At 52.7% G+C, this 12,033-nt stretch overlaps 1 protein-coding gene across 4 annotated transcripts; it reads right to left on the reverse strand.

Moving 5' to 3' along the window:
- Positions 1-431: 431 nt before the first annotated feature.
- Positions 432-10,699, reverse strand: LGALS8 (galectin 8). Of its 4 annotated transcripts, none has more exons than XM_079763552.1 (11): positions 10,562-10,699; positions 8,188-8,337; positions 7,899-7,987; positions 6,570-6,780; positions 5,189-5,308; positions 4,555-4,662; positions 4,261-4,287; positions 4,013-4,135; positions 3,479-3,567; positions 2,083-2,248; positions 432-1,631 (listed from the first exon to the last, which is right to left on the reverse strand). In XM_079763552.1, the coding sequence occupies exons 2-11, from the start codon at positions 8,227-8,229 to the stop codon at positions 1,482-1,484; spliced, it is 1,125 nt and encodes a 374-aa protein (XP_079619678.1). In that variant the 5' UTR covers positions 8,230-8,337; positions 10,562-10,699; the 3' UTR covers positions 432-1,481. The 4 variants fall into 4 exon arrangements, with proteins under 4 accessions (XP_079619678.1, XP_079619679.1, XP_079619680.1 ...); XM_079763553.1 differs by having other exon boundaries at positions 4,555-4,611; positions 10,562-10,698; XM_079763554.1 differs by lacking the exon at positions 4,013-4,135 and having other exon boundaries at positions 10,562-10,698.
- Positions 10,700-12,033: the final 1,334 nt, after the last annotated feature.

Raw genomic sequence — 12,033 nt, forward strand, 5'->3', positions numbered from 1 at the left:
ATGCAATCTTTCAGGAAGAAAAAAATAACCCTGGGATTCTAATCTTCTTGCCCTCCTGCCCCCATCAATGTTTGTTTTTTTTCTTTTGAGTTTGGCAAGACTCGGCATAATAAATTAACAGGGAAACGTGGGAAAGAATGCTAGAAGTTTCTACACTGAGTGGGTACTTTAAAATATATATATTGGTAATAGTATTCTTTTCAGTATAGGGGTATCAAAAAATAACAAGTATCTGTTATGAAAATACTCCTAAATCCTGGAAGAATCCAGCTCAGCAATTTGATATGACAAAATGATCTGGCTGATGTAGCTTTTTACCTCCCCACTCCCAAACCTTTTAAGTTTCCTGTAACAAGACCTGACATGTAAGAATTCTGCCAACTCGTTTCAAAGAATAATAGAAAAAAATTACAGAAATGCAACACTGGAACTTGCTGATACAGGTTTGATTTAATCACTTAGGGTAGAACAATGTTTTGATCTCGGCCTAATGATGGACTAATCTTTGGAAAAGCAGAGAGGCAATGTTGCTTTGCATGCGGACAACCAGCAGGCGTTTATGTTGCCGCTCTACTTATAGCTCACTTTCTGGTAGGGCCTGTTTCATAAACATCAAATCAACTCTTGACTTTGCTTTGTTACCCATAAACATCTGCCAATTGAATTCCTCTCGCTTCTACCTTAACTCTGTACAGGTATGTGCGGACCTTTAACTCACCCTAAATTCATAAACAAATACTCCACAGTAACCACTTACTGGTACAGGAGTGTTGTGATTGACATCAAGTGAATTTCAACACCATTTGTTTTTGTTGGTTTTGCTTCGTTTTGCTGCCTTAATGTGTGCTGTGTTCCTGTCAGAGTGTTAATGATTTGGTAGCGCTTACAGTTAGGTGCTTATTATGTTAAAGGGAACTGCCACATGTAAGTCAGTATCAACTCCTCAGCTGCGGGGATGAGAGAAGGCTCCTTAAGAATGTGGTCCCTGGGGCTGTAGTAGTGTCTCCTATAATTAACGTCTTACGTGATTTACTGGCGAGTCATTCCAAGGCCCTGGTGAGTGTATCTGACCGGCAGTGGCACAAGGGCCGACACAGAAGAGCCTAAGGAACATGGCTGTGGGCACCCCTGGACATCCATCCCAGCTCCCAGCTCCCAGCACGGTGCTGGCAACAGCAGTGCTCGATGCGCGTTTGCTGCTGCAGAGAGCAGGCCCCTCACCAGTGCCTGGTGACTGAAGCGGGTTACAAACAAGAGGCCGGGTGGGGAGAGAGCAGGGGGCCTGAATAACGCATAAGCTGCTGCCACCTCCAACTTCCTCCTCCTGCGCTAGACAGCCACCTGCATGACAAGTCGGAACACCAGGAGGACGTGCTGCGAAGCTCATAACTATATACACAGGTAGTGTGGACGTGCGATGCATTTTCACAAGCCAGGGTCACGTAAGCCATTCTGTATTTCAGTTTTTGTGGTCGTGTCAGCTACCAGCTCCTCACTTCCAGTAGCTGGATGTCTCCGTCAATCTCCAGGGTGTCGATGCTGGGGAGCTCCTTAAACCTGTGCTTGTACTCCAGGCTGTGGACGCCATTCACCGCAACCTTGAACTCTTTCACGTCACAATAAATGATCATCTGAAAGGAAGGGACGTGCAACATTAGTGCCTCCCTTAGTTTAAAAACTTTTGTTCCTTGAACAAACAGGACTCACTTCCTGGGAGAAAGGACTGCCGTCCAAAGCTGTGTGTAACCCACAGGAGTGATGGCTGTGCAGGCAGTTCACGGCTCCGTGTCTTCATATGCAGTGGGCATTAAACACATTACCCCAGGACAGACACGGTTCCTGCTAAAATTCCTGTTAACTAACAGGCTATCCAGTTTTTGATATGACAGCAAATGTCCAATAATTCCATTCTGCTGGGTTTGCCATTTGCACTGACTATGTTATAAATAGGACATTGAAAATACAATCTCGAAATAAAACCCACACACACCTGCACAGTAGGGCTTGATCTGCACGGACCATTTGTCTTACCCCTGCTCCCAGGATTCTTTTCCCTATCCCATTTCCAAAATACAATCTTACCTCAAAGTACATCCCAGGACTAAATGGAAAACAGGTAATATTTCTCTCCTCTTCTCCCCAGGACTCTTGAAGGAAAGAATTCCTTATAAATGCTTTACTATTCAGGCGTGGGTTCAGGTGGAGAGCAATATCCTTTGATTTTCCTGATATCAGGTCAACATTAAAGCTTTTAAGACAAAAAATAAATAAATTCAACCAAGTAGAAGAGAGTAGTGCACTTTCTGAAATTTAACCATCAGAACTGAACTCTGATTATAACTACACAAAACATAAGTATGCATATGGACATAGGAACACAGAAAGGTGAAACTTGAAATTCCAAGTTAGCATTCCGTAGACATAAGTATGTTATTTGTAAAATAAAGATTAAAAAAATAACACTTTAAAATCAACGTAGAGGGTATGATCTGGTTGGGAAGAAGCTGAGGGTTTAGAAGAATAAGCCGAGTGATTTCTTCAGCTGTGGGGGGCAGGGTCCTGTCAAGAAGGGATTCTCCTCATGTTTATGTGTTCTGCTCTTGGAAGTGTACTTCTGTCTAGGAAAGACCTCTCATTTCAAGCTTTCAGAATCTGAGTGTCTCTGGAGAAGGCCCGTAAAGCAGACATTTTACAAGTTATGTGACAAGAGGGGCCCTAACAAGAGCTACAGGGCTGCCCTGGATTCTACCAGGGAAGGAGGGGCCACCCTGAGTCTGGCCACAACATTCGGATTTAGTCCTGGTTCTGCCACCAACTAGTGAGCAACCTGACTTCCTCTTGCGGTATCAGCCTCACCTTCCAGATGAGGACTGGGACCCCAGCGCTACTGGGATCTCACAGGACAGTTGCATGGTGAGTGCCAAGAGGAAACACGTGGAAGAGGGCTGCACTATTACACGTGGAAGAGGGTTGCACTATTACACGTGGAAAAGGGCTGCACTAGTACACGTGGAAGAGGGCTGCACTATTACACGTGGAAGAGGGTTGCACTATTACACGTGGAAGAGGGCTGCACTAGTACACGTGGAAGAGGGCTGCACTAGTACACGTGGAAGAGGGCTGCACTAGTACACGTGGAAGAGGGCTGCACTAGTACACGTGGAAGAGGGTTGCACTATTACACGTGGAAGAGGGCTGCACTATTACACGTGGAAGAGGGCTGCACTAGTACACGTGGAAGAGGGTTGCACTATTACACGTGGAAGAGGGCTGCACTAGTACACGTGGAAGAGGGTTGCACTATTACACGTGGAAGAGGGCTGCACTATTACACGTGGAAGAGGGCTGCACTAGTACACGTGGAAGAGGGCTGCACTATTACACGTGGAAGAGGGCTGCACTATTACACGTGGAAGAGGGTTGCACTATTACACGTGGAAGAGGGTTGCACTATTACCGTTAACTCGGTGATACCAACCCTTTGGCCTTTGCGTTCACTTCTCCTTTAATGACGACAGTCCGCCCAGGGCCCATGGAGGAGTTCAACCTCGCCACGAAAGGCAGAGTCTGAAAAGAGACCACAGTGGGCACCCGGAAGCCTGCAGGAGGCCCTCTTGTGGGAAAACCGTCCAGACACGGAAGTGTTCGAAGGCTGAGGCTGTAACCCCGTGAAGGGCCAGCCTGTGTCTGCCTTGGTCCCGGGCGGGTCCCCAGCGGACCTGTGCCTGGCTCCCGGCAAACAGTGGTGAGAGGATGGGCGTGGAGGGACTGGTGTCCTGAGGGAGGGAAGCTCCGCTGAGGAGCCTGGGGGTGGGGGCAGAGCGCTGCTCCTGCCTCAAGGCGGCAGGGAGGGAACCACTGATGGCTCCTTAGGGGCCTGGGGCCTGAGCTGTCCAGGGACAGCACACAAATGCCAGGTGGCTGCTCTGGGCTCCTCCTGAGGGTAGAGGTACCATTATCAGCAAATTAAAACCACTTGTCCTACAGGAGTACAATTGGGGGCTCTTCAAACCTTTGACAGACAGTTGATAGGTAGTATTTTGGCGCAAGTCAAAGTGTGATGGGCAGTCGAACCTTTGCTCTTGGTGTAGACAGATCTGGGTACGATTTTATCAGTGTCTCCTCTATTACTAGGCTGTAGGGAGACAGGTCTGCAGTGAGGGATGGGATGAATGGCGCTGTCTTCCAGCATTTAAACCACTCGCTCACTGGGCAGCTTTCTAGAATGTTCTACGTGTTCTAACAGGCAAAAATACTTACAAATTGTGACATGCCGGCATTTGGTACCTACGGGGGGAGAGAGACAGAATGAGGACGCCTGAAAGGAAAGAACCGCAGCGCTGTGGCCGTAACAGCAGTAACTGGATCTCACTAGTGTCCCGAGCCAGCCCGGCTGGGACCGGTGCCTGCTCTGCCATGAGGCCGATACCCAGGCAACAAGAGCCCCATGGCGGCGTGGCCCGGAGTCGTCAGGGCTACTCGGGCTGGAAGGACAAGCTGAATCCTGTATCCCCCGTTTTAAACTGGTGGTTCATGAAAAGATCTGACACTTACATCTTCTCCATTTAGAACGGTCACTTCCAGAGTGGATGCCTGGGCACTCCTTAAATCCTGAAGAGAAGAGGAATCTTTACCATCCATCCGATTCCAAGTGTAATGTGCCTGACGTAACAAAAAGAATTACAGCCCAGCCAGTGGGGCTCAGGGGTTGAGCGGGGACCCGGGCACCAAGAGGTTGCAGGTTTGATTCCCGGTCAGGGCACGTGCCGGGGCTGTGGACTCGATTCCTGGCGGGGGGCATGCAGGAGGCAGCGAATCGATCAACAGAAATGTTTATCTCCCTCTCCCCTCCTCCCTCTCTCAAATCAATACACTTTTTTTTAAATATGCTTGAGAATTATGCTTTAGTATTCTTGGAGGGCAAGTTAGCACTTTCAGCCACAACTTAAAATGCAGACACCCCTTGGCCAGACAGCCCACCTCCAGGAAACATCTTGGAGAAAGACTCCCCCGTCCTCCTGGGTCGAGGGAACAGCCCAGCGGCTAACAGGGCTTTTGGTTGGAACTGCCCTCGACTGGAGGCCTGCAGACAGCAGAGCATCGGGGGTCCGGGCGCTAACGGGAGGGGTTTCCTTCCATTTCATCGGACAGCGTCCCCGAAGGCCCCACGGGAGGGAAGGGCACTCACCGAGCTGAAGCTGAACCCGACCGAGTGGACGTTCACTTTGCCGTAGATGCCCAGCGTGTCGATCTTCTCGGGGCTAATCCTGTGGGTGTAGAGCAGTGTGTGCTTTCCATTGACAGCCACCTGGGGGGGCACAGTTTACAACCAGTTAACAGATTCACCTTACTGGTTTACACAAACTGCAGTCTGTTTACTCGGGTTGAATTTTCAGTTTACCCCTCTCCCACAGGCCCCACTCGGTCTGCCCAGACGGACTGGCAGCATCAGGCCACCAGCAGGGTCTATCTTCTCCCGCCTTCCTGATCTCATGAACGCCTAAGTCCGTCCTTCTCTGCACACCAGCCGCGCACATGTGCACATACGTGGGTATGCATGTATGTATCTGTGCATAGATGAGACCTCCGGGATTCAGAGGCCCCGGATGCCCGGGAGGCCTGTGAGCCCAGGAGAGACCCACCCCGCAAGTGTGCCCCCCTCGGAGAGCCCACAGTGCAGGGGGCAGGCGCTCAGCCTGCCTTTGCTGCCCTTGGGGAATGAATGACCCCGGGCGAGTCCCCACAGGGCTGCCGTGTGAGGGGAAGAGGCCCTGCTGTGGGCCCCGGCTCAGCCTGACACAGCAGGTGCCAGCGCACGCAGCTCCTTCTCCCGCCCTCCCGATGCAGGTGCTGTGTTGGGAATGCTGGGAAAACACCGGCAGAATACAGACGGTCTCTAAGCAAAAGGAGCTTCAAACCCCAGTGGCGGGCAAAATAAACGGGGAAAAAAACAAAGCACGGTACGAACAGGGGCCCAAAACCCGGAGGAGGGAGGGTGCGTGGAGTTCAGGAGGCTTAGGGGCCATGTCCTGGTGGGGGCGGATCCTGAGGCCAGGAAGGACTCCCCCAGGAACGGGAGTCTTCTCTCGATGGTGCGTGAAGGCGAGCAGGAGAAGGGCTGTGGGACCACGTTCTCCGTCCCACAGGCCGCGAGGAGATGCTCATGGCCGCCAGGACTACCACGCACGGGATTTCTGAGATCTCTGCATCTGAAACCCCACGACCCTAGAGAACAACCTGTGGACAGGACCCGACTTCACGCCGGGATCCTGGCTTCTGCATTCCCACCTGTCATTAGCCCCACCCCTTGGGTCATGGTTATAACCACTAACCCACAATTAACACGGGGCTGGGCCGGTTCAGAACTGAGCTCCGCCCTGCGAGGCGAAACATGATCAGGAAGGAGCCGTGGCTCCCGCCTCACCGGGGGCCCCTGCTGGCCCCTGCACAGAGAGCAGTCACATGGCCAGACTCTCTGGCTTTGAGAAACGTGAGGGTGAGCGCCCCACGGGGAAAGCGTCCTGCGCACGCCCACGAGTGAGGTTCAACGCTTAGCCTCCGAACGCCACCTGGAATTTGTCCTTCAGCACCATCATCACGATCTCGAAGGACTTCTCCTTCCGGAACGGCATGTCGTAGGTGATCTCCTCCCGCCCCCATTTCTCGTTTTTGAGGGTGTTGCAGACAATGCAGTTGGTCCTTTTGAAACGTGGGTTGAAGTGAAAGATCACGTCCGCTCGGGGGTTCACGCTGCTGCCGCACTGCAAGTCCACCTGGAACCTGGGAGGAGAGACGGCACCTGAGCACGGGGGAGGGAGGCTGCGCGGAGTGGGGGCCCAGAGCAGGGAATCCAGGCAGGGGGAACCCATGGCGGACCCTCTCCTCCTTCAGCCACACGGCCTCACCACGCTTCCTTCGCTTCTTCCTTAGTAACAGACCCCGGGGCTGTGGCTGGGGCCCCGTCTGTCCAGAGGGAGCCTCCGTTCTCCGGCCTCCCTAGTCCATCCCCTGGCCTTCCCTACCAACAGCGCATGCCCCCACCCAGCCACCCAACGCACGAGGTGAGGCTGCAGTTCTAGCGCCAAGAATCCCGGGAAAGAGGCCTTCGCCTGGGACAGCAGAGCGGACGCCAGAGACGGCCTGCTTCTCTAAGACTTGGCAGCAGCCGTCTCCTTCAGACCCGACTCTTTCCTTTACGCCACTGTCATGTGGGCGGCAGCCACTGACCTGAGCCCAACTCTAACAGATCCGGCCTCGTCCACAGTTTGTACCCAGCCCATCAGATAAAAACGACCCAAACAGGCCTTAGGAGAAGCTGTGGGAGGGACCCTGTCCCTGTCCTCTGACCACAGTTCCCCTCACTAACCATACATCCAATCTATATAAAAGCCTAAGCCACCCTTCGACCGTTAGCTCTGACACGCACTGACCACCAGGGGCAGACGCTCAATGCACAGGCATGGAAACATGGAACAGACCGGTGAATCTCAGAGGGAAGGGGGAGGGCGGGAAGAGATTAACCAAAGATCTTCTATGCATACTAGAGGCCCGGTACCCTCGGCCTGGCCTGCAGGGATTGGGCCGAAACCTGCGGTCCAACATCCCCCAAGGGGTCCCAAATTGTGGGAGGGTGCAGGCCAGACTGAGGGACCCCACTGGTGCATGAATCCATGCACCAGGCCTCTCATTCTTTATAATGAGATCAGACTTAGAGAAATAAAATAAAAAACCCAAATAACGTCTATTTCAGTTACTCATTCCAATCTCAGCATCTGGGCCAGAATGCTGACGGAAGCAAGATCAGCCTCAAGTACCCAAAAGTCTCTCCCACGTTACGTCATTGTCACAAGGAGACAGCTTCTTCGTGTTCGTCTCCATCGAATGCAGCGCGATCTTACCTGTCTGAGTCCCCAGGAACGTGCCCACGGATCACGATCAAAGTTCCAGGCTCCAACTGCTCAGGGATGGTCCCAACATAGGGGATTATCTGGGGGAGATGATTGGAACAAATGCGCTTTTACAAGAAGCGGAAAGGCTACGTTGTTAAGCACCACGTTTTTACCACATAGGAACCCAGCATTTTCCACGCGGCCCTCACTGTTTTCGAACAGCTGCACCATCACTGCAGCCCTGGGTTTGCTCTCAATCCTGCCCAGGGTAGGAAGTGACTTCAGAGGACTCAGTTACCGGGTTGTAGATGACATTCTGCAGGTTGTTCAAGGACAGCATCCTTCCCTTCCACGTCAGTGTCGACTGCGGTCTCTCTTCTGTGTACCAGCTCAGATTTTAAGCAAGTTTCATCTAAAGGTTTCCTCGATTGAAACGGAGGCAGCTGCCCTGTGTGAAGTCAAAACAGAGGGAAAGAAAATGCATCACTTTTCTTTATGTCCTAATTATCCTTAAACGGTAAGTTATAAATTATTTCACTGGTATTTGCCAAATAGCAGGATGCTATGGCAATCAAAGATCTGCACCCAATTCTCACCGAGTGTACTTATATTGGCAGCAAAATCTCAGACATCCAGGTGTGAGGTGATACCTCATTGTCGTTTTAATTTGCGTCTGCTGATCTGTGACTTTGAGCATTTTTTCATATGTCTCTTGGCCATCTATCTGTATGTTCACTTTGGAGAAGTGTCTATTTAAGTCCTTTGCCCATTTTTTAATTGCATTGTCTTCCTTTTGTTAAGTTGTATGGGTTCCTTATATATTTTGGATACTAACTCTTTGTCAGATGGATCGTTGCCAAATATGTCCTCCCATACAGTGGGCTCCCTTTTCATTTTGTTGATGGTTTCTTTTGCCGTGCAGCAGCTTTTTATTTTTATGTAGTCCCATTTGTTTATTTTCTCCTTACTTTCCTTTGCCCTAGGAGATGTATCCGTGAACATATTGCTATGATGCCGAAACCGGTTTGGCTCAGTGGATAGAGCGTCGGCCTGCGGACTGAAGGGTCCCAGGTTCGATTCCGGTCAAGGGCACGTACCTTGGTTGCAGGCACATTCCCAGTGGGGTTGTGCAGGAGGCAGCTGATCAATGTTTCTCTCTCATCGATGTTTCTAACTTTCTATCCCTCTCCCTTCCTCTCTGTAAAAAATCAATAAAATATATTTAAAAAGAAAACAAAAAACATATTGCTATGAGAGATGTCTGAGATTTTGCTGCCTATGGTTTCTTCCAGGATTTTTATGGTTTCACAACTTACATTAAGTTTTTTAACCATTTTGAGTTTATTCTTGTGTATGGTGTAAGTTAGTGGTCTAGTTTCATTTTTTTGCATGTGTCGGTCCAATTTTCCCAACACCATTTATTGAAGAGACTGTCTTGATTCCATTGTATGCTCTTGCCTCCTTTGTCAAATATTGAGCGTAATGGCTTGGGGTCGATTTCTGGGGTCTCTGTTCTGTTCCTTTGATCTATATGCCTATTCTTATGCCAGTACCAGGCTGTCTTGATTACAGTGGCTTTGTAGCGTAACTTGAGATCTGGTATTGTGATTCCTCCAACTTTGTTCTTTCTCAGGATTGCTGCGGTGTTTTTTGTTTGTTTGTTTGTTCCATATAAATTTTGGGGGTATTTGTTCTAGATCTGTGAAATATGCTGTTGGCATTTTAATGGGGATTGTATTGAATCTGCAGATTACTTTGGGGAGTATGGCCATTTTATGTTAATGATGTTGATTCTACCAATCCATGAACACGGTATATCCTTCCACTAGTTTTTATCTTCCTCTATCTCTTTTTTCAGCGTCCTGTAGTTTTCCGAGTACAAGTCTTTTACCTCCTTGGTTAAGTTTATTCCTCAGTACCTTAATTTTTTGTTGTTGTTGCAATAGTAAATGGGATCGTTGGTTTAGTTTCTCTTTCTGAGAATTCATTATTGGTGTATAAAAAAAAAAAAAGCCATCGCTTTTTGGATGCTGATTTTTGTGTCATGCTATGCTGCCAAATTCATTTAAGTCTACTAGTTTTAGGGTTTTCTATGTACAATATCCTGTTATCTGCGAGTAACAGCGTTTTCCTTCCCCCTTTCCAACGTGGATGCCCTTGTCTCTTCCTGTCTGGTCGCTGTGGCTAGGACTCCCAGGGAGGGGTGAGCGCGGTGGCTGTCTCTCCGATTCTTAAAGGGGACCCGTGGGAAGATTAAGACTTAAAAATGAAAAGAGGAAGGAAACTCAAGTTTCCGGAGTCCGGACCCGCCCAGGGCGCCTGACCGGCCGCAGGTCAACGGAGAAAGCCGCCGCCTCCCGCGGGTTAGCGCCGACCTGGCGTCCCCGGTCCCTGTCCCTGTCCCGGTCCCCGACCCCGTCCCGGTCCCCGACCCCGCGCGCCTCGCAGGGGCCCCCGTCGCGCTCCCAGCCCCGCGTCACCCGCAGCCGGCGGCCGAGCGCACCGGGGCCGCGGAGGGTCACCAGGTCCCCGCCGTTCAGAGGGCGGCGGAGGGGCCCCCCAGAGCGCAGGAGGGAGCGGGAGCAGGGCACCCATCGCTCCGCCCGGGACGGCCTCCCATCGGACCCTCCCGCGGCGCCCCCTGCGCCCCCCGCGCAGAGCAGCGCACTCACCGGCGGCTGCGAGGCGCTGGGGCGGAGGGCGTGTCCGCGGGTCCGTCCGGTTTCGGTTCCGCTCGGCGGTTCCGGTTCCGCTCGGCTCCGCGGCTACGGACCGCCCCGGCGCTCAGTCCGCCGCCGTTTCCGATTCGGCCCGCCGGCCGCGGGGGTGGGATGAGAACGGGGCGGAGTCTGGGGTCACTCCGCCCTGGAGACGGGGTGTTGCAATGGGAGCAGCTGGGGCGGCCCTGGTCGCTGCCCGGAAGCCTCCTTCCAAGAGGAGGTGGAGGTGAAGGTGAAGGTGAAGGTGAAGGTGAAGGTGAGTGAGAGGAGGGGCGGATGCAGATTTGCGGGGAGAACGTGCCGGGCCCGTGGGAGCCAGTCGTGCAAAGAGCCTGAGGCTCCCGACGAGAGCGTTTGGTGCCGCGGGAGAGGCCGCTGGGCTGGGAACCAGGAGGGAGGAAGCCCTGGGTCCGATGGGGTCACGAGGACAGAAGCCACTGAACCACTGAGCCAGGAGGACAGAAGCCACCGGGCCACTGAGCCAGGACAGAAGCCGCCGGGCCACTGACCCAGGAGGACAGAAGCCGCCGGGCCACTGAGCCAGGAGAACAGAAGCCACCGGACCACTGAGCCAGGACAGAAGCCGCCGGACCACTGAGCCAGGACAGAAGCCGCCGGGCCACTGAGCCAGGACAGAAGCCGCCGGGCCACTGAGCCAGGACAGAAACCACTGGGCCACTGACCCAGGAGGACAGAAGCCGCCGGGCCACTGAGCCAGGAGGACAGAAGCCACCGGGCCACTGAGCCAGGACAGAAGCCGCCGGGCCACTGACCCAGGACAGAAGCCGCCGGGCCACTGAGCCAGGACAGAAGCCGCCGGGCCACTGACCCAGGAGGACAGAAGCCACCGGGCCACTGAGCCAGGACAGAAGCCGCCGGACCACTGAGCCAGGACAGAAGCCGCCGGACCACTGAGCCAGGACAGAAGCTGCCGGACCACTGAGCCAGGACAGAAGCCGCCGGGCCACTGACCCAGGACAGAAGCCGCCGGGCCACTGAGCCAGGACAGCAGCCAAGCAGAGAACCAGGAGGCTGAGGAGGGCGGCCCCGGAGCCCTGCCCGGAGGCGTCAGAAGGCAAAGAAGGAAAGTCTAGAGAAGGAACCGCCACTCGTGACAAATGCTGCCGAGAAGTCAAGGACCAGAGGAGCAGCCAATGGCTCTAGCTGGGGGCTCAGTGGGTAGAGCATCAGCCCGTGGACCCAAGGGGCCCGGGTTCGATTCCCGTCAAAAGCACACGTACCTCTAAGAATCAATGGAGAAAAATACCTTCGGGTGAGGATTGAAAAGTAATAACAATAGAAGTAACCAGCGGACTTAGAAACCCGGAGGTCATGTGTGACTGACTGGCCGACGGGCTGCGTTGAGAAACGAGGGGAAGTGGCGGAAATAATGATGACTGGGTAGTTCCCGAAGGTTTGCCATG

This window comes from Cnephaeus nilssonii, assembly GCF_951640355.1.
Source record: "Cnephaeus nilssonii genome assembly, chromosome: 23".
Taxonomy (NCBI): Eukaryota; Metazoa; Chordata; class Mammalia; order Chiroptera; family Vespertilionidae; genus Cnephaeus; species Cnephaeus nilssonii.